The sequence below is a fragment of the Taeniopygia guttata genome, chromosome 1A (genome assembly GCF_048771995.1).
Source record: "Taeniopygia guttata chromosome 1A, bTaeGut7.mat, whole genome shotgun sequence".
Taxonomy (NCBI): Eukaryota; Metazoa; Chordata; class Aves; order Passeriformes; family Estrildidae; genus Taeniopygia; species Taeniopygia guttata.
Genome location: NC_133025.1, coordinates 44237510 through 44260053, shown reverse-complemented (window position 1 = coordinate 44260053; position 22544 = coordinate 44237510). Strand labels below are relative to the sequence as shown.

The following is a 22544-nucleotide window of genomic DNA, read 5'->3' as shown; positions in this document are numbered from 1 at the left end:
AGTTAAATTAACTGGATTTTTCAACTGTGTCAGACTGATATAATTTTAGTTTCCAGTTTTTCTGTATAGCCACTAGGAAACGTTCTGCTTATTCCTCTCATGCACATCTAATGAATCCCCTTTCATGTTACTGTATAGCATTTAATTATAATTGCTTGCTTTTCCCAAGAGATGGTTGCTTCGATTATTGCAAAAACTAGGAGAAATTAAGGTGGTACAGACAAATGTGACATAATAATTTCCGTCTTTCAGGTATTTGCGGTTGTAGTCTAAATTATTTTCTTACATTTTGTCTATTTTAGGGAGTTAGGTAAAGGAAAATTATAATGCAAAGAAGACTTAGTATATATAATTCTATTATCTTTCAAATATTGGTGTCATAAAAGGTTTATGGTTTTAAAAATGAAGTCTTGGCTTGGTTGACATTCTAACATAGCCAAATAAGTGTGAGTTTTGGAAGTATTGTACTGTAAATCATTAGGAGGAAAAATCTATAAACTACCTACTGCAGTTACCATGAAATCATTATGGTTTTCTCACAGAAAAGAATCTTTCTTCAGCTCAAGAAAGTTAAGGATAATATATATTGTTTTGATTTTATTTATAACATGGCAAAGATTTAGGCTTTCAGCACGTAATACTCTCTTTTTTTTCTGAGGGGAGAAAAAGAGCAATTGCTGTCATGTATTGTCTACTGCATTACAAATGTAGGGAAAGAAATATTACTAACATCAGGTATTCTAATTTTTTAAAAAAAAGTCTCCTTTCCTCTTCAGATTGGGGTGTGTTGATCAGGGTTTTTTAAAAGAAAGACATTGCAGGGGATAGAGATGAGGGTTGTGGTTTTATGTAAAAGTGGATTACTGTTTTTGGGGGGGGTTACCCAAATTGGAACAGATTTTGGCCTTTGCAGCAGTAAGTACTTGCACTCAGACTGTACTGTCTACTGTGGAGTACCAAATGGAAGTGTAGAGCTGAAGGTCTTGGTTTATAACTGAGGATGTCACATGAATCTCTGAAGTAAAGTCATGGGGCTTGTTGCAAAAATGGCATAGGCAGAGGTTTTGAGAATGAAGGAATAGGAATTCTGTAATAGAATTACATCTACCTCGCATTATCATATTTTCCGTGTCTAAAACATTTTTATCTTGTTTCTGTGATAGCTGGGCTTCAAAGTAAGGGATTCTTTGTACCTGCGTAGAATCTTAGACTTGCTTTGTTTCCATTGCACTCCATGTGAAAAGGTGCGTGTTCACTGATGGCAGGCACAGTACACACTTAATGGCATAGTTTTCAAATAGCCATTGCAACCCTAAAGGCTGCCTTTGCTTCCTTCTTCTTACATACCCATCAACTTTGTATGCTTGGAAAAGCTTCTTGGAAGCTGTGGAGGTGGGTTTGAAGCACCACTTCAGCTGCACCAGCTATGAGTGTTGTGAGGGGAAAGAGCATGCATATGGAGAGCTTTGGGGTACCATCAGGTCAGTATTTCTTGAGGTCTTTAAGTTGAAGTCCATAACTTCAATATCCCTGTAAAGATTTTCTGTTTAAATCCTTATAAACACACCTGTTAAACAAGCACTATGGAACAGTGAGAGCACTACAACAGGTTTCTGTGTCACAAGAGTTAATAGGTAAGAGTAAACTTTGTCACAGAGTTTACAGGATAGTGGTGGTATCTGTTGTGTTCAGGAAGTTACATTGAAAAAATGAGCTCACTAATAATTTATTTTGTTCTTTTGGTATTTGTCAAATTGTTCTTGAGCCATCAGAAAAAGCAAAAAGCAACTATATTGGCCCAGTGCTGATGTGGGATTACATTAGGAAGGTGAGGTAGAGACAGATGCTGATCCTTTTTCTGTCATATCTGTTGTGTTCCAAAACTGTTCCAGCAGTTTCGTGGTTTTATCGTGCAGTGAGATGTCAAAGCTGCTTTCTTCAAATGAACATGGCATGCCTTCCTTTGTGCTCAACTGTTGTGAACAGCGACCAGCATTTTCTGAGGAATGCAGTAAATTACAGGATGAATTTTTTTTTTTTTTTCATAATCTGAAACTCTCTTTAGTGGGAGAGAGGCATTAGCAGAGCCTGGCGAAAAGAAGGAACATACTGTAGTGGAAAATACTATTTTACTCTAGGGAAGACTTGTAGGACCTGTTACAATTTCTTGCTTCTACCACTCTCCCAAAAACCACAAAGGCAGTTTTACAATTGCCAATGTTTTAAAAGATTTAAAATATGCAAATTGAAAATGAGTTAATAAACTAGAAAGTATGCCAGAATTGGGCCATACTTTGTTTTCTTTTAATTTAGTCTCAAAATGTTGGTCAAAGCTGCCATTCTGTTTAAAGACAGTTTAAAAATTCTGTACTAGATAAAAAATTGACACTGATTTTTCCAGTTGTGCAAAGAAACTCATGTTGGGCAGCAAAGCAGAAGCTAACAGGCTTTGTGCTCTGTACCTAAAGAGATGTGAGAAGCAAAAAGAGAACAGGAGGATCAGCTGCCAGAAATTAGAGCTTTGGTGGCATCTCTCCAAAAAAATTATGCTTGTATGGGGTGACCATAGTGAATGGCATATGTAAATCATCCAGGGGGATATATACTAGCACTTCAGTCCTACCTGAGATTCAACTAATTCCCAAATCACATAGGTTTTTCAAAGTATATCTCTTTAACTGGTATTTTCTGCTTAGCTTTTGCTCCAGGTATGTGTACAGGTCATATATATACATGGTTCAAATACATTCTCGTCACTGCAAGCTTAGCAAGTTGCTCACCAAGATCTCAAGTCTTGAAAAGTCTGATGATCCAGTTCTTTGTCAGCCTAAGCCAATTTGGCTGCTGGCTTCCTGGGCTTGCCCTGCTGTGCCTCTCTTGCCCTGCATTCAGGCTGTGAGCTTGTCTGACCTTACACTGAACCTGTTTGGAGCACAAAGCTGGCAGGAAGCTATGCACTTCGCCTGAGAGTTTCTTGGTTATTTAGCATGCTGGAATAGTTCAAAGCTGCTGCAGACATGAGTAGAAGCACATGGTCAAGCCTGAGGGGAACTGAACAGGGATGTAGCTGCCAACATTTGAGTTAGCTCAGGATGCCCAGCTGGAGGTGATAGGTGAGACAGAAAAGAGTAGCTTCAAGAAGGGTTTACTGCCCTCAGGTCAGTATTGATTAAATCTCAGCTCTACCAGCAAAAATAGAGTTACCTCTTGAGCTGGAGAAAAGTGTGAAAACAGTGGTGCTTCCAGAGATGTCCTCAGCTTCAGGGTAGAATCTCTGGGGGCGGATTGTGCACTTTGATGTTGAGCATGACTTTCTGTACTTGGGTAAACTATCTACACTGAAAGACAATTCCTGCTGTTTCAGAAATGACTTTCCATTTTTTGTGAGCCTGGCTATGATGTCCTTTTATCTTTTGAGATGGTGACTGGCCATTTTGAGACAATATTTAATATTTTTGTTTCTTGGCATGTTTGAAATTAAAGCCAAACTGAAAATAAAAACAATAAGAATGTGCAGAAACAAATCTTCTTTCCCCCCACCACTTGGTAAAAAATGAAGTGATTTTGTTTCCCTCTTGTCTTAGAAATGATGTATGTTGCTGTTGGGAAAAATTACTGGGGAAAAACAGACTCTGATGCATAGAAAATGGCTTTTATGTAATAGCATCTTCATTTTTGCAAGATCCTGCACAAGTTACAAATAAAAGAAATGTAATAATATTTGTAATAGTTGGCTCTAATAATGAGGTGATTTTGTTTTGTGAGACTGGAAAAAATTGACTAAGTAGCTTTTTGTAGTCGAGAGAAAGAGAAGGTGATATATTTTGAATTATGGAAACCTGTTCGTATACTAAAGTAATTCTATATGGAAAGAAATGCATCCACAAGTCTCTGAATTCTCAGTTTCTGGTATTCCAGGTCTCTCTAAGTATTTGAGTAAACTCAATACATTTATCCACAATGTAGTTATTTGCATTTTAATATTTCATTACTCTTGTCAGACTAATACATTTGCACAGGTTTTTTAACCTGTTATATTAGCAAATTGAGGTATTTTAAGAGGAGAATATGCTTTTAAAACTATTTCTGTGAGATTCTTTTTCATTGTATAAATATTTCAGTTTTATATGGTAACACTGCAGACGAAGATGTTAGAAGATGTTTTCGGAAATTCTGAATTCTACTTGTCCCTTCTCTTTTTAACATGATTTGCTGCAGGATTTGAACAAGCGCTTGTCCCTGCCCGCTGACATCAGGATACCCGATGGCTACCTGGAGAAGCTGCAGATTAACAGCCCGCCCTTTGACCAGCCAATGAGTCGCCGTTCTCGTCGAGCATCCCTAGTAAGTGTAATGCACCTGCCTTTCTAACCAACCTCTCAGGCCTTCAGAATCCATTGAACACACAGGCCAGTATTCCACTGGTATATTTCAGCTTCTTTTCCACTTGGACTTTTTATTCCTAAACATCAGCATGTACTTGAAAAAGTCCAATGCAGAATTTCACAGTTGGTTTTATTTTTCTTCTTCTAACTTGGTGCTGTTGTATTTCTCAGTGAAGGTCTTGACCTATTGAAATCAGTGGCTAAATTGAACTCCCAAAGTATGTACTTAAATCCTTCTGCTTTTTAGGGCAGGGATGATCTGTTTGAGTAAATAGGCCACACAGTCTTAGATCAAGGCTGGGTCCCCTCGTGATTTAGTAGGAAGGCCCTAAAGCAGCATAATATGAAGGCAGGTCCTCCTTGCTGCTCTTTTTGTACGTGATAACAATTTTTTCTCAGAATTGCTATGAAGACAATAGTGGGTGTTTTGTGATTTTTTTTGGTTTTCTTTTTTAAACCACATTTTATTTCCTAAAAGTATGAAGAAATAAATTCACATACACCTTTCTGGATTATTGGTTACTTTAAAAAATAAGTATTTTCCTTAGAGAGGACTGAATGAGTATTCCTATACTATAATCAGGGTATAAATGCTAGAAAACGTATATTTGTACATATAAATCATGCACATCCGTGGAATAATAAAAAACATTATTGTCTTATGTTTTACTCATAGTTTTAGCTATCAGTGTTCTTTAGTGTTGAGGTCTTAAAGAATTGCTAGACTGTTACTGACATCCTGTATAAATCCATTGGTGAGAAATTTGTCACAGAGAAATTCTGAATAGGTTTATGAAGTGCACATTGTTGTTTTCTTGATTTAATTACTTACTTACTGAAAAATAAATAGGAAAAATACATATAGTGAAATAGGTTTATTAACTGTAAAATACCTTTATTTTATTCATTATGAATAAGGTCTATAACAAAGCAGTGTTTGAGTGTTTTTACCCTGAAAGAAAAAAATTAGTGTGCTGGACTAATAAAGCTCTGCTCTGCATGCCACCTTTTGCAAAAAAAAAAAAAAAAAAAAAAAAAAAAAATTTGAGTAATATTAAAAAAGGACATTTGAGTGAATCTCTGGAAGTAATGATAGTGTGTCAGGCTTAAATACTTGTGCCAGAATTTTGTAGCTCATTCACCACTTAGTTGCTGCTGTAGCATGGAACTGAGGAGCAGACTTCCCTAAACCTCTCTTCAGATGTTGGCAAAATACCTTTTCAGTAGAACCTTGCCAGTGGAGTTAAGTATTTGGGATCTGGGGGAATTTTTCCTGTAAATCTGAACTCCCTTGCACATTTAATGGTGACCCCTGAGAGCAGTTGAAGTTCTCTCCTCTTTACCTCTGAGAAGACTGACAGAAAAACAGTGCCCTCTAATGAATGTGTTGTGTGCCTGGAATCAGCTTCTCATCACAAGGTTGTTTTGTTTTGCCTTTTAAAATGCTTTCATTTTTAAAGGGTTTTAAAGTCCAGAATGAAACCTGCCAGTACTGCTGTGGTATGGGGCCCTGCATTTGCTATGATTTCAAACTAAGCTTTCAAAAAAAGAGTCCCAAGGACTCACAGTTCTTAAATTGTTATTGCCTGCTAGCAGACTTTTACTTACAATAGATGAGTATTGTGCTCTGCTTCAAAGGCTTGTCTCTTTTCAAGACTTAATAGGGATCAAAGGGAAAAGGCTATCAAAAGTACCAGGTGAGGACTTGTTGCACTTTAGGTTTGGTGGTTTTCTTTGAAATACAAGAAAAAAATTAGATTTAGCAGTGATTGCATTTTGTGTATACATGTACAGTTTTGTATGTGCAGTCATTAGAAGTAAAAGACCATAAATACTGTGCATCAGTGTTTCTGTGTAAGGCAAGATATATGCATATTGCAGAAAAAGGTGAAACAGTTCAAAAATTATTTTGAACTACAAATGAAACTGATCTTAGTTTGAGGAATTTAAAACTTATTTTTTCTTAGGAGGGACAAGGAACCAAGATGTGATCAAAAATTTAAACACATTTTAAAGCAGGTCTTGAATAATATCTTTCTTCTGTATGTAGGAAATATTGTGTGGTTTTTTGTATTAAACAGATACTAAGTTTATGAATCTTAATGAAAAACACTGAGGTTTCTTAGAAATCAGACTTTCAAATTACAGACTGTCTGGTGATAGCAAGACCAATGTCTCTGTGTTCTTTAGTTTCTCCAATAAGCTAAGCAGCCTGTCTTTTTAATTCTAATACCATCTAATACTCACTTCAAGATATGTTTGTTTAAGTAGGTCAAAATGCATTTTAGAAATAGAATATTTATTTTGTTAACATTGCACCTATATCAGTGGTATGTTTAAAATCTCACTGGAGCTACAAGGGTAGCAAGTATCAACTTTGCTTGTATTTGAGATAGTTTGTCTTTGACAAGCTCCTAAATGTTTGTGATGCTGCAGTCTCCTTACACAGTTCTAAAACATTTCAGTTCTAACACTAGTTTAATAAAGCAGAATTGCTCTTAATGTTATATTAATGTAATTATACACCCATTTTTTTCCATAGATATATGAAATATGTTTGCAGACAAAATCTTAACCTTAGTTCAGAGGTATTTCCATACGTATGTTCTGAAAACTAAGTATTAATCAAACTTTTCTTCCCTTCCTATTATATTGTCAAATCTTAATACAGTCAATAGTATTTATGTTACTTTGTGTTACCATGAAATAGAAATTTTTCAAATCCATCAGATTTTTAGGAGTAAATCAGCATGTGACATGTGGATCTAGGTACTGAAGACTGCTTAGGGTCAAAGGATTGTTCCTTGGAAAGAAATAGCCAGTGAAGAGCTATGTTTGGAAATTAAAGGAGGGGGTGATGCAGGGGAGAAAACCTGGCTCTTTTGTTGCAGTGTCTGTTCACTTGTCAGTAAACCATAACCCCATGAAGCCTATAAATTTGGGAGTTTGACAGGGTACAGGCTATATGCATTCTGTAAATTGCTTCAAGATTTCACATTTACATGTTTACTTTCAGCATTCAGGAACAATAGTTGCAGTACTGCAAGAACAATAGGAAGCTTTGATGTAATTCACAGCGGTATTATGAGAAAATAATTGTAAGTGATAACCATGGTATATGAGAGTAGCAGTGGATTTGAACAGGAAAAGACTAATGATCTTAAAGTGTTCAGAAGTTAATGTGTTACATAGGCAGGCACACCCTTCAGGCTTGCATTGAAGAGCTAAGTTGGTGAGAAAAAAAGAGAAGATTAATAAATAGATCCAAGTAAAACACAGAAAGATTTGGAGTTAAAAGATATGGAATGTGAACTTCTGAGACAAAGCTGAAGCTTGCTGAGGAATGATGCTTAGGGATTTTCTTGCTAAAGTTTCAGTCCAAAAGACATTGAGAAGTCAGAATGGAAGAGGAAGAGGAAACTTGGAGCTAAGATCTTGAACATAGCAAACAAATCAGATTACTTTGAAAAAAGCAGCAGCATATGGTTATGCTGAGCTAGAGAAAGGATGGACTAGTTTGAGATTACCTCTATGCTTTAAGCTATAACAACCTCAGTAGTAGTAATCAGATCAGAAGAGTGGACAAAACCTAAGTAGGAGGTAGGTTAAAGTGAGGTTTTGGTCTAAGTATAACTCAGCTCAGTTCCTCCAGGATATGCAGTAGACTGGCCAACAGGCAGAGCCCTGGGCTTGGATGCTGGGATGCATTTATATCATAATGTGCTAATTTGTTTTTAAATACTGGAATTGTGCAGTGTTAGTCACGTATTGTCAGGTAATTTTCTGAAATGGAAATGTGCAGTGTTAGTCAAGTATTGTCAGGTAATTTTCTGAAATGAAGTTTAGCGTGTTCATTAAATGATGTACAAATGAAGTATTTGGTTTTAGTGATCAATTTGCCGTGTCTTTGCATTGCAGTCAGAAATTGGATTTGGAAAAATGGAAACCTATATCAAGTTAGAAAAGCTTGGAGAGGTACGTATAGTTTTCTTTTGGAATGATGACAATATCCTATGTAAAATTTTGTGTAAGTTTAACTGATATTTTCCATATCTCTAAAAATACCTGTTGAATTTACTTTTTCAGTAAACCAAGCATATTCAACATGTGTAACAATGTCACAACTACACAATTTTATGCACAAATAATAAGGGAAAAAAAAAGGCAGGAAAACTGTCAAAGCTGGGGAAGAGCAAGACTCCACTAGCAAATATGCTGTGACCTTCTTCTGTTGGCTGGCTCATTTTCCAGATAGACAAAATCATTCTGTTGATGGCAGCGCTGTGTGTTTGATGATAACACTTAATCTGGTGTCCTCTTGCCATGACTTAGGTGTTGGAACACTCATTATGGATTAGAGACCAGTGCTTGCAAGGTGCAGGCAATAGCTGTGTGCATGTTCAGGTAAAGAAGCCTGCAAGGGAAGTATGTAACACTTGGAGGGGGCAGCAGCTTTCCGCCTCCAGTCAGCCTCTGACTTGCAGAGAAACAGTTTAATTCAAGAGGGGTCAAGTGTCATTCCTGCCCAGTTTGATTGAGGTTGACCAATGGGATCGAAAAGGGAAAAGGAGCACTGAAATGGGATGCAGTAACCATTGAAGAAGGCAGCAGGGCTGGTCAGCGTCTCTGCTGTAAATATTGTCCTCCATTTAAAACATTTTAATTTCCTGTTATCAAATCTGAGCCTGCCTGATGCATCTTGAAGCCTATTCTGTTGTCCTTCGCTTGTTACCTGGAAGAAGAGGCTGACGCCCACTTGGCTGTAACCTCCTTTCAGGCATTTGTAGAGAGCAGTAAGATCCCCTGGAACTTCCCTTTGTTCACGCTAAACGCCCCCAGCTCCCTCAGCTTCTCCTCATAGGACTTGTGCTCCAGACCCTTCACCAGCCCCATTACCCTTCCCTGGACACTCCAGCACCTCAACGTCCTTCTTGCAGTGCTGGGCACAGGATTTGTTTGAGGTGTTGCCTCACAAGTACTGAGCACAACCACTTCCCTGGCCCTGCTGGCCGCGCTGTTGTTGACACAGGCTAGGGTGCCACCGGCATTTTTGTCCACTGGGGCACACGCTGGCTCATGTTCAGCTGCTGTCAGCCAGCAGCCCCACATCTTTTTCTTCGGATCATCTTCCCAGTCGCTTCCACAAGCCCATAGCACTGCATGGGATTGTTGTAACCCAAGTGCAGAACGTGGTGCTCAGTCTTGTTAAACCTCCTAAAATTGTAGTCAGCCCATGGATCCATCCTGTCCAGATCCTCTGCAGTCTTACAGTACTGTAGCGATCTAGGGTAGTTTCTGTACCTTAGTTGCTTTTTCATGTCATTTGCAGAGATTAGTATTGCCTACTGTTTTGTCAGAACTTTTTGTCTTAATTTAATATGCCTCTAGAGTTTTATATCTCTTGCTGTCCAAAAATACATGATGAAGACAAGAAGCTATCCAAAGAAGTTACATATTTTCTTTGAGGTTGTGGAAGAATATGTCTGCAGCCTTTAGAAGCATAACTGCAGCATAGTGTAAAGATACCCGACCTAGGTATCTGTAGTCAGATGGAGACTTTGAGGAGTGTAAATGATCCCAGCAGTGAACTTAGTGAACTTAGTGCTACCTGATCTGACTTCTTTGGTAGCTCTGTGGTATTTAGGTTTCCATGTAATTTTCAGAGCTGTTGGGCATATACATCCCTTGTGGCTTCTGTGAGTTCAGTCCTGTGCTTAAAAGAAGTATTCTGTACTTTTACATATGTCAAAAGAATATAATGTAAAACTATTCATATCTAAAATGAAATCTATTAGATCCTCAGAAAGAAGTTAATATTTTCTTATTTAACTAATGTTTTGATAAACAAAGAACTTGAAAAAATTCCCTTCTTTTCCCCCATTTTATAGGGTACTTATGCCACAGTTTATAAGGGGAGAAGTAAATTGACAGAGAATCTAGTAGCTCTGAAAGAAATCCGCCTGGAACACGAAGAGGGAGCACCATGCACAGCCATAAGAGAAGGTGGTAACTTTCTTTTCTTAGTTCTTAGAATTTCCAATACTTCTGGATTTCTTTTTGACCAAAGCACCATCAGTACTTGGAAATACATAGGCTTCATGGGACATTAGTGAAATTGCTATTAGTATTAATGAGGAAAACTATAGTCCAGAGATACTCAGAGTTTTGTTTCAAATTTATTCACTTTATTGTGATCTCAAATTTGATTGTGATTGTGATCTCAAATGCAGTATTATAAGTGGATGATTAAATACTGAATTAGACTGCTGTTAGTGAGTAACTTTCAGGAACTCAGAATACATTTTACGGAATTACTTCTTTCTGAAATGTATAGTTTAAGAAATACAAGCTTGTTACTCAAGTGTATGTTTGTTGTTTTTATTAAATGCCTTCTTTAATAACTTGATCTATATGAGTTTTATGTTCTTAAAAATAGCCTTTTAATTAAAAAACCTCAGATAGCTTATATGGATGATCTTAACTAGAAATTACATTTATTCCTCATATGTTCTGCACTTACTTTGTTCTTCCTGTTCTCTTTTGCAGTGTCATTATTAAAAGATCTGAAACATGCAAATATTGTTACATTACATGATATTGTGCATACAGACAAGTCTTTGACTCTTGTTTTTGAATACTTGGTAAGTGCTTAAACAATTAGTAAGCTTTACATTTGATTTATTGTTTCTAAGAAACATAAACACAACAAAATGTACTCTTTTTTTTAAGTACTAGGACTGTTTGAGTTTTCTCCTGCATTTAAGTCATTCAGCTAAAAATGAGAACAGTGTGTTCAGTTCTTAAATGGCTGTAAATTAGTAAATATTGTTGTAATCATTTTAGAGTTTTATTAATAGCAGATAGTGTGGTCTGCCTGATCAAACTATCTACTTGTCCAAAATCATTACCTGTATAAAATGGCAATCACACTATTGTTCCAATGATATTTTTCATTTGTGACATAGCTGACTTTCAGTGTAATTGGAGAATATACCAAATCTATAAAATACTGTGCCTCACGTAGATGGAGGAGAAGGCAATGGCAAATAATGTTGCCCAAGACAATACAGCTTGCTGGGAAAAGGGTATTTCTATCCTTTGGAAAACCATGGGTATTTGTGTCCAGGCTTTTGGGGTTTTTATAATTTAATATCTTCTGCAGAAATCTGTTTTTTGAATGAATAATTTCAGTTCCAACAGTAATTCATATTTATGTGATTTGTTGCACACAATTTTACTGAACCATGATGATGGTGTTTTGACAGGACAAGGACCTGAAGCAGTACATGGATGATTGTGGCAACATCATGAGTATGCACAATGTAAAGGTGAGTCTTTTTAGTGACAGTAGCCACCTTCCAGCTTTGTCTCAAGAATTTCAGAGAACTTTATAATCAGGAGCCAGACAGTTTAGTCTCTTTAAAAATAAGATAAAGAAACGTAACTTCCTTTTTGGCCTGATTTAGCTACATTTGACATCAGATGGTGTCTTTAAGTATTTAAAACATTAAAAGAAAAGAGATTATATCATTTCATGTGTTTTCATTCTCTTTGAAGTTACATATCTAAAATTTTTAAATTACTAAAAAATAATACATTTATAACTCTTTTGACTTCTTGTCCTTCCATTATTTTATACTCATTTACTAAGTCTGTAGTTTGATATATCCTCAGATTTATATATGGACTCTGAGGAAAATGTGGCTTCAATCATGAATGTGGTTTTGGGTGCCACTGCCCACCACACAAGTAAGAAATCAAAAGTATGTATTTAAGAAGGAGTAATTTTCATCTTTCCATTAGTAAGAAAATGGAAATAAAATTTTCCTTAGGGCCTAATTTGCTTTTTCTTCTAGTTACGGCTGTGGCCAGGTCAAGTGACTCAGTTTCCAATTTGGCCTGCTGAAACTAAATCAGGGTCAGGTGTTATTTCTTTTGTAAAAAGCAGGCTTTTATTTGGAAAACTGGCAGAGCTCTTAGTGGTCTTTAATACTTAGGGCTTTACCAGCTTCCAAACAGAGTACAGTACTGTCATGAAATTAGTGAAGTGATTTGGCACACAGGCTACATATTGATGACTGTTTGGTGAGCTTTCCCTTTCATTCTGTTGTCACATTACTGTAAGTGTCTCCAGGGAAAGACATCTGCCTATAACCTGCTCTGTTGCTTCCTCTGAGAGTCTGCAAAGGGAAATTTTCATTTGTTTCCACTTCAGAGAAACAACCAAAAATCATAAATGTACTTGTGTTTTTAATTATCTGCAAGTTAATAAGCAGTGCTTTAAGCTTTAAAAAAATAAGGGAAAGCTGTAAGTGGGAATCTGACTCTTATAAGTACAGTTAGCAAACAAGCCAGAATCTGCTTTTGGTAATCTGAGCTAAGCAGAGGAATTGTTTTTCCTTGTTTGCCTATTGTTTAAACTATGCTCAGAGAGCAAATTTATATGTTCAGTACCTTTGGCACTGGGAAACTAGAACAGCCACTTAGCTGCAGTAGCTGTAGGTGCTTATCTTCTAATAACTGTGGTGGTTTGAGTCATCATTCGTATTTGAGAGACCTCCCTAACATCACTTCCTCGCACTCCTCAGCTAATTTTAGGTTTTTGTGTTTTGACAAAAAGAAGGTATGTGTGATCTCTGCAGGTATTAGTGTTTTAACCAAAGTTTTGAGCTAATACATGGTGTACTGTGCATTTCTAAAAGGATCCCTGCCTGCCAACTGTGGTGAAGCTTCACAATTTCTGTAATCTGCTTTGCATTCTTGACTAATCCTTGCAGTCCCAGTGTACATTAGGGAGGGCCATTTACTTCTGTTGAAGTCGTGTTAATAAACTTGGGACTGACTACGCCTGCAACAGTATGGGCCTGAGTAGATGGAACAAGACTTGTTGCTTCTCATTCTGCTCAGAAAGGAAAGCAAATAGAAAGAAATTAATCCAAATTTCTGGTTTTCTAGCACAGATGAATCCCATGTCAGCACGCTGAGAACAGATGGATGCAACTACACCTGCTGTGTATTTGTCCAGTTTATGAAAAATAATTTGGTAGTTTCACTTGGTGCAAAAATAAATTGGTGTATTAGAATATGGTCATATAAAAACATGATTAATTTGTCACATGATTAACTTGTCACATTGCTTTCTGTAATGCTTTGTATTTTTTTGTTGTACATTTGATTACCTATGCTGACTGACTACTGCTGTGTGGTAAATAGCTACCCAAAAGTCCCATGTTTGAGATCAGACCTTTATACATACCGAAACTGCAAAGTATTAGTTCTTGATGCAGTGATACATTAAACTTGCTTGGCTGCCCACTGCTAATCGTTTCTTTGCCCATACTACTTTTATATCTATATATACATATATATGCACCATTGATATGCGTGACTGAAGTTGTTTGCTTGGTTTGCTTTTCCAGAGGATTAAAATAAACCTCTGTGTGTGTCAAGGTGAGGGGATGAATGTAAATACCAGAGGCAGTTGGGCTGCTTTAATAATCCTCATTTACCCATTTCTCCATCTTCCCTTAGCTTGTGAATCTACATGTGTTTTTCCAGTAGTGTGCCAAGACATTCTTTATGTAGTTCAGCACAGTTGGATGGAAACACTGCTGAGCTGCATTTCCAGAAGGGGCTCTGTGGCCTAAGGCAACTTAAGTATATAGTCAGAGACAGTTATCTTTAAAGACATTAGTGTGGGGAAGAGCGGTAATAAATACTTTGAAAATAAGCAGCCCTGTGTTTTTCCTCAGTTAAACAGAGCAAACTACTCTGAAAATCTTAGTTATAAAGTATGATGTTAAGGCAGTGCATTAGAGTAAAATGATTTTAAATCTTTGAACAATAATGATGATTTCCAGAATTTGCTCATAAGGAATTAACTCGCTTTTTAGAGAAGTAATTTTGTCCCGCTTACAGTACTTAACTCTCCAGTGCCCACCTAGTCATGCAATGTGTAGATTACAATTTTTTGTCTAATTTATATAAATTTTTTCTTTTGTAGCTATTTTTGTATCAGATTCTTCGTGGTTTGGCATACTGTCATAGGAGAAAGGTGTTACATCGAGATTTGAAGCCGCAAAATCTACTAATTAATGAGAAAGGAGAACTGAAGCTTGCAGACTTTGGTATGGCCTGAAATTACTCTGCAATAACTATTATTTTCTCTCAGCAAAGGAAAATAATTTTTCCTTAAAAGGAGAAATGAGTACATTGGGTCTGTAGTGAATTTGGGTGTTCTCAAATGGAAAATGAAAGTCAGCCTTTTACAGGGGATAAGTAAGCAGTGTAATACCTCTATAGTTAACACTGTCACTCCAATTTGAAAGTAGTATTACAGCTTCCTGTGAAATTGATACTTAGTCAAATCCTTAAGGTGGAGCTCACCTTGCTTCTCCTAGCGCTCCACAGTCACTCTAAAGCAGGGTAACCATGACAGGAGAGAGGAAGGGTTTGTTCATGTGTTAAATTGTCAAGTGTTGAACTATCACTGATACACCAAATGCCTTGGGATTTACAGTGGAGTGGGGCATCCATACTTCCCTGTTACCTTCTGTGTCTGGAAGCTCCTTTGAAAGTTGTGCTCTGTGCCTCTGATTTTACCCCTTTTGTGTGAATGAAAGTTGCTCAGAAGATTGCATCTAACATGATAGACCTGAATTTCACTGAAGATATTCTGACAAATTGACAATGTTAGGATGGAAAAGCCCTGCTGATCCAAAACTGATTTGGTCTGCTTCCACCATTTAGTTAATGGTTTGTTGCCTTCTACCTTTTACAATGTAATTTTCCAGAAACAGTGCAGAAGGTTTTTGCAGCAGGGAGGTGTCATATCAATCTAATGCTATTTAATTAAATTTACAGGATTAGTCCAAGTTTTGATCTGTTTACCTTTCTTCTGTGCTTAAAAATGCTGACTGTAAGATTGCCATAAATACTAAAAGGCAATCGAACTCTCTTTATTAGGGCCTTAAATAACATTAAGAGATGACAAGTATAATAATGATGGTATTTAGCAAGTATAAAAAGGTTCTAAAAATAGTTTGTCAGTTTCATACAAAAAGGATTTAAGCAAGCTGTACATGACTCTTCATTTCCCTTCTTATCAAGGACTGGCAAGAGCGAAGTCTGTTCCTACAAAGACTTATTCCAATGAAGTTGTCACATTATGGTACAGACCACCTGATGTTCTCCTTGGATCTTCAGAGTATTCAACTCAAATTGACATGTGGTTGGTATAGCTTTGTCTAGTCCCAAGTTTTGTTTTGAGTCAAGTTGAAAAAATGTGAACTTGGCTGTTAAATAAAACAAATACACAGCCTTTGAATTTTCGTATTCAGGAATAAAAGCAAATCTGCTTCTCCTAATGACAGAGTAACATGGTATTCTACCATGAACTTTAATAAAATTAATTAACTCAACATCTGAAGAAAGAGGATATAATATAGCTGTGACACAGGTTTTGTTTAGTCTTTGACAGCACTTCTATTACTACAAATCTTTCTAAATATTTTAATAGCAGTGTATGGCTAACAACCAATAATTTGTTTTAATTGAAAAGAAATCCTGACAGCCTTTACAAGCTGAAATTAAAAGATTATTTCTGCTTTATCTTTTTCTCTGTCTTTATAAAGGGGCGTTGGATGCATATTTTTTGAAATGGCATCAGGAAGGCCTCTTTTTCCTGGTTCAACTGTTGAAGATGAACTGCACTTAATTTTCAGACTTCTTGGTAAATGGATACTTTCAGTAATGTTAATGTTAACGCACCATATTTGTATAAGAACTATGGATCTTTATCTCAGAACAGTATTATATATTGCATTGTAATCAAGGTTATGAAAAATGATTCAGCTGACTGTACAGATGAGTTTGCACAATGTAGGGCATATTAAATGTTTTTTCCCTTTCTCCTTTAATTTACCGGATTAAATGCTTTTTTATGTCAAAGTTGTTTGTTTACATTTTTTAAGCTGAATTTGTTGCTGATTCTAAATGCAGGAACTCCATGTCAAGAAACATGGCCAGGCATTTCTTCCAGCGATGAATTTAGAAACTACAACTTTCCTAAGTATAAACCACAACCTTTCATCAGCCATGCACCAAGGTACTTTGTATTTTATTAATAGAAAATATGCATCCCTGTGGCTTTGCATATTCCTAAGTGGGAATGCATTTCTGTGTACAGTCTGCCACTGAATGGTGTAAAACTATTCATCAGTTGTGTTATTGTGGGCAGATGATAATGCACAGCAGAACCTGGTACTATGTGATTACTTTCTCTAATATCATTCTCAGTACCACAGCTACTTAATGACCTGTGGAACGATAGACTCCAATTAATAATGTCTCCATAGCAGGAGAATTCACACAGCATTTCCTAAAGAACACAAATTCTCTTCTGGTCATATACTAGACCCAGGCTGTTTGTTAAAATGGTTTCCTTGAGCAGTTTTTTGTTATTATTTTAAAACCATAAAAAGGAAGGTGAAGGGTCTGTGCAGTTATTATAAATAAATTTAATAACAAAGACATTAGTTGTCTACCTTGAAGAAGATTTAACATTGTTTCCCTCTAGGAAATGAGTAGTATTAATCTTAAAATAAATAATTTTAAATATTGAAATAAATGATCCAGGTCGACATAGTAAATGACAATCCAAACTAAGGATTTGTGTGTCTCCCATGTTTTCCAAATAGTCTTCTTCTGAGATACTAGGACTCATATGTATTCACATTAACATGAATTAATGTTGTTTAGGTGAACACATTTCCATGTTTAGATATAATTTTCAGGTTTGATATAATTTAATTAATTCAGTTCCTCTGCAGTTTTACTTTCGTAAATACAATTCAATAACTGTCCTAATTTTTAAAAATATCTTTATTTTTAGGCTAGACACGGAAGGAATTGAATTGATAGCGAAGTTCCTTCAAGTAAGATGTGTTTTGTGCCTTTACTTTATAAAAGCTCAAGTTTCCAGTTTTAATATGTTACATACAAAATGTATTAGAAGCCAAAGTATTTAGTTCTGTCTCAAAATGGAATGTGCAACTGAGTCTATAGTGGATGACAGATTGAGACGAAGTCTGTAGTGTGACAATTAATTGATGCTTGCTTTTTTCCCACCGAGAACTAATTTCTTCTCTTACTACCTTTTGTAAAAATAGAATTACTCTATGTTAGCCCTAAAAACACTAAATCTCTTGTGAAATATGGTATTAAACTAGAACTTTTAAATACAAATGCTAAATTTCTTTAATGATTAACTGACCTTAGTACTAGAGAAGGAGTTACTAAGGTGTAATGTTACTCTGATGTTGTAACTGTATTCAAAAGCTGAAGTGGTATGTAGGTTTAGTCTTTGAATCTGTATTAAAAATGAGTTGGAAGCAAGATGGAAGGCCAACTCCTGCATCTTTGAGTAGATGCAGCACTGTAACTTATTTGTGTGCAGCTTTTTAAACATCTGCATCCTTGCCTAGAATTGCACAGATGCCAAGCAGGAGGTACCAATCATTGTACCATCTATAAATAAAGATAAGGTGTAGTTTTGACCTGTATCCATTTACAGAAGTTGTGTTTACTATTTTAGCAATCTTGTTACATGTTGACTGTACTGATTTTGATAAACCATTAGATAGTCATGTGTGAAATGAAAGTAATGAAAAAAAGTTGTCCTCGTGAATTATGGGAAATGTTGAGCAGATAGAACTCTTTCACTCTTTGATGAATCACTTGATGCAAAGAGATTTTTAACGGAAACCAACACACTTGTATGCTTTTATATTAATAGTATGAATCAAAGAAGAGAATTTCAGCAGAAGAGGCCATGAAACATGCGTACTTCAGAAATCTCGGAACAAGAATACACACTCTGCCTGAAAGTAAGACGAGTAGTAAAGTAGCAGAGTATTGTTAAGATAGCACATTAAAGCTAAGTACATTGTTTAAGGAAAAACCCTGTAACGTATTAAAGAAGTCTGATATCTAGTGAGTTAATTATTTGTGAATTGGAAATTTTTTTAATCTAAACTATAAAATTAAGAATATAATTTTGGTCAATAAAACATAGTTTTACATTTGTATATGAATTAATTTCTTTGTTACTTTCCAGGTGTTTCAATATTCAGTCTAAAAGAGATTCAATTGCAAAAAGACCCTGGCTTTCGAAATTCCACTTACCCGGAGACCGGTATGGAAAGCTTTATATTTTCTTATGCTTGCTAAAAGAATGCTCTGCCAGAAGCATTTGGAATTGAAAAATGAATGCTTTGTTAAATTGGTTTGTGTGAATCTACTGAAAAAAAAAATCCAGAATGATTTACTGTGATTCCTGTAGAGATACATAAGCTAAGTGCACAGAAAGATGTGAGTTTTACTAGGGCTGGGCAGGGACTGTGCAGGTAAGAACATTTTGGAGTTTCAAACCAGTACTGTATGGGGGTTAGATGTGTCAAAGTGAAAAACCAGTGCAGTGAGTGCAATTAAAAGAAAGATGCTGATGCTGATTGAAGCACAAGGGGCGTCACCTTGAAGAAGGATGAAGATCTGGGTAATAACTTAATACTGTATTGTGCAAATGCTTCGGTTTCTTACCATGGTCCGTGTTGTGTTGCAGGACATGGGAAGAACAGAAGGCAGAGCATGCTTTTCTAAAGGGGGCAGTGCAGACTCAAGCCCAAGCCTATCCTGTTGATCAAGGACTCGGATCCAAAGGCAGTGCTTTCTGTTGGTGGACTTGGAATCGCAGTTTGTCTACACTGTCCTCTTAACAGTGGAGTCTTTTTATTTCCAACCTGCAAATTATGTTTTTATATTTGTTGTCACAGTGTGACAATTTTTTGTACAGTTGGTTTTAAGGTCTCCTCTGCCACTAGAGCCAGTAGGTTACAGCTGTTGATGTAACTGTAGCTGCAATTTTTGTGCAGGACTGAGAAACACAGTGCATTATTTATTGCGGAATCATTGCTGCTAAATAACTACTGTCTGTATAGTTAACACAACAGTTCCATGCCTGAAGAAGTTGCAATGGCTTTATAATACGTGAATGCATCTGTTTCTCTTGATAAAATGTTCTACTGCTGCGGGGTTTTTTTGTATTTCTTAAACTGCAGTGTTTCCTGGAATGTAAGCATAGCTTTGCTTGGCTATAGGTGAGCCATCTTTAATGCTCTAAGTTCTTGGCACTTAATTCCTTATTTAACATTGGAAGTATGTGTTGAAATAGTTGAAAAATTATAATGCATATTATGTTTTTGAAAAGCACATGGTGTGAAGGTTGATTCAAACAAGTGAAAAGTAACTTTGATTTGCTCTCAGATCCTATGTTAGTTATTGATAAATTAGAGCATGGAGGCTGGACGTTTTGTCAGGCTTACTCCAGCATAACATATTTGCACATTGTTGTGCATATGGGGCCTGCAGAAACAATAACTTTTTTACCTTGTTTTTAAACTTAGAAATACAAATAGTAAAAGGACAATTCATATATGTTGGACCCTGGCTTACTTTTCATTACAGAGGAACAGGACAACTAATTAGACAAATAGGGGAATAATGTCACACTTTTCCCACTTTGTTCCTCTCCCATTTGTGCATTATTCACTTGAAATCAACTGGAAAGATGCAAGTTTGTACTTGAGAAGAACTCGCTATGCTACAGAGCTTTTACAATGGGAACTTAGAGAGTTTTTCAGATCTTAGATGTTACCTGTTTTCCAGAAATAGTAAACATATTACTACTATGCTTATGCATCTCAGTGAGTATCATAAGTACACCCTTGGTGATGGTTACAGTATTTTTAAGCATTTGTGTTCACCTTTATGAACCTATTTGTTTAGTGCATCTTAAAGAGACTGTAAATCTTTATTGGTATATTTTGAAATGGTCATGTAAATCTTTGGCTGGTATATCATGAAAATAGTCATAGGTAACTTAATTTTTCCTGACATTCACTGTAAAACATTCAGGGGTCCTACCATTTCTGTTCAGGAAATCTTGTAGTTTATTGTTATTTAACAGTATTAAGTGAATTTTTGTATATTTCATTTTAACTTTATTTGTGAATAGTGATTGTGGCATGTTTGGGGGTGTTTTATTAATATTTCATTGATACTAGTAAATTTGAATTGGGATTTTTTTTTTTTAATTTTATTTTCTGGAAGAGAGAAATTAATGTGTAACGGTGACTATTGGACCACTACTGCTTTTCAGCATTTGTAAACCGGTTTTACGTTAAATCTTGTAGACCTAACAAACTGCTGTTATTTCTAACTGACCGACCTGTATTAATATTGTACTTTTGAAAGTATAAATATTATGTGGAATTCTTTGGTTTTGTTTTGAAATTTATAATAACAAAAGCCCTGTGTTGTTAAAAATACAGACTAAGTGAACTTGCGGTTCTTGGGGCATTGTTGGCAGCGTTTAGTGAGGTCCGTGTGTTGTGGGAGCCCCCAGGGTCACCTTTGGCTGCTCCTTTAGTTCCTTCAGTGCAGTGGCAGTGGGAGTGACATGGCTCATCCGTGGCTAAGGCTGCTCAGGACCTTCTCAGTAGCATGGTCCAGTCTCCTTGAGCCAGCCCTGCGTGTCACACTGCCTGGGAGCGTAACGTGAGGCTCAGAGACAGATGGGGCTCCCCTGATCCCAGTTCGAGCGCTACGGGTGTGGCAGAGGCACATTTGGCACTGATAAAAAACCTTGTCCTGAAATAGTTGTTATATATATTTTTATAGTTGCTATGGATCTGATCTAGATTTTATACCGATAAACTTTGTAGGAAATACATTGTAGACGTGACAGTGTTGAAGAAAGAGGTGTCAGGAAAATATCCTTTTATACAGAAGTAGTGAAGGTAGACTAAATGTTCACCGTGGATAAATGTGGGATTTAGCATTTCTAGAACAGTAGTACTTCAAGGTCATAAAAGAACAAGTAGTAATGTGATAGTAATGAGTAAAGGACTTCAAGGTTTACCTGGTAAAATGAAGTGCATTAATAAACTTAGAAAGGGATCAGCCGCAGCTAACAAAAGGATGTTCCATTTTAAGTAGGAATTCAGCTTTTTTGTTACAGATTAAAAGATCTTCCATAAAATTAAAGCTGTCTGTTTATAAAGAAATTTTTTCTAAGGACCTACAAGTGAATCTGCGTTCTTCATTAGGAGGTAGCTAAGAACATGTTTAAGAAACTTGGCATTTGTTGTCAAGCCAGTTTGGGGCTTTTTAAAATTGTCTGTTACTGAAGTTCCTGCATCAGCAGAGACAGTTCTGTGGCAGTTGCCTGTTTGAAACAGTAGTCAGCAAGTCTGAAGTTGCTGGGCATCTCTGACATTCTTTCTATGGAATTCTGTGCTCTGCCTCTCGTCTGGCAGAGTCAGGTACTACGGACTTGGTTTCACTGTCCCCAAAAACTGTAGAATGTTGGCCTTTTTGGGAGAAGACCTCAGGAGTGTCAAAAACCAAGCAGAGAGTCACTAAAAATGGATGACTTTCAGTGTTTGGTGTCACCACCTTTGCTTGTCGATGAGTGATCGGTTAATGAGGAATGGCCTGCATGTCGTGACTGATTTTAGGTAGTTATCTTTAGGAGATAACTGGTGTGTCCCACCTAGCCCAGGGTAGGGCTGGCAAGGTGTGGGTGTAGGTCTGTGTCAGAGTCAGGTGGGCTGGAAGCCAGGACAGATGCAGGTGCTGGTGATGTGGTTGCATTCACATGCAGGTGTAAGGTTGAAGGGGAGAGAGGGTGGGTGGAAGATGGGAATTGACAGGACAGGGTGGGAGATGGAAGGGGCAAACCAACAGCTCAGCAATGCTCTAGTGGAATGTGCTTCTCAACATGGCTGTGTTATTTTTGTGCTGCTTTACCACACCATTAAGTAGCCAGAGTGTATCCCTGAACTGGGCAATAAAAGTTAAAATAAACAATTATTAAAGAATCAACATACTTTGTATTTGCAAATCATTTGAAAACCTGCAAGTTAGCTTTTTTGGGCTGCTTGCTTGTTATTTGTGCATGAGTTTTTCAGTATAATAAAGGTTCATTGTTTCTGTTCTGCAATGTTAAACTGGAATTAAGATTAAAAATACATTCTGTTATTGAGGACAAAAATATATGAGAGGTATGTTGTAAATATCTGCAGGCTAAGTATCATAAAC

The 22544-nt window shown here is 36.6% G+C and overlaps 1 protein-coding gene across 5 annotated transcripts in view; it reads left to right on the top strand.

Moving 5' to 3' along the window:
• Positions 1 to 22328, top strand: part of CDK17 (cyclin dependent kinase 17) — a 90353-nt gene extending 68025 nt beyond the window's left edge. For all 5 annotated transcript variants that reach the window (XM_012569108.5, XM_012569106.5, XM_012569107.5 and 2 more), the window contains 13 exons: positions 4219 to 4344; positions 8304 to 8360; positions 10274 to 10388; positions 10932 to 11026; positions 11651 to 11713; positions 14389 to 14512; positions 15495 to 15615; positions 16019 to 16116; positions 16386 to 16491; positions 17278 to 17320; positions 18181 to 18271; positions 18502 to 18579; positions 19006 to 22328. In XM_012569108.5, the coding sequence (XP_012424562.1) occupies positions 4219 to 4344; positions 8304 to 8360; positions 10274 to 10388; positions 10932 to 11026; positions 11651 to 11713; positions 14389 to 14512; positions 15495 to 15615; positions 16019 to 16116; positions 16386 to 16491; positions 17278 to 17320; positions 18181 to 18271; positions 18502 to 18579; positions 19006 to 19043 (1155 nt within the window). In that variant the 3' untranslated portion in view covers positions 19044 to 22328. The remainder of the gene's footprint in view (positions 1 to 4218; positions 4345 to 8303; positions 8361 to 10273; positions 10389 to 10931; positions 11027 to 11650; positions 11714 to 14388; positions 14513 to 15494; positions 15616 to 16018; positions 16117 to 16385; positions 16492 to 17277; positions 17321 to 18180; positions 18272 to 18501; positions 18580 to 19005) is intronic.
• Positions 22329 to 22544: the final 216 nt, after the last annotated feature.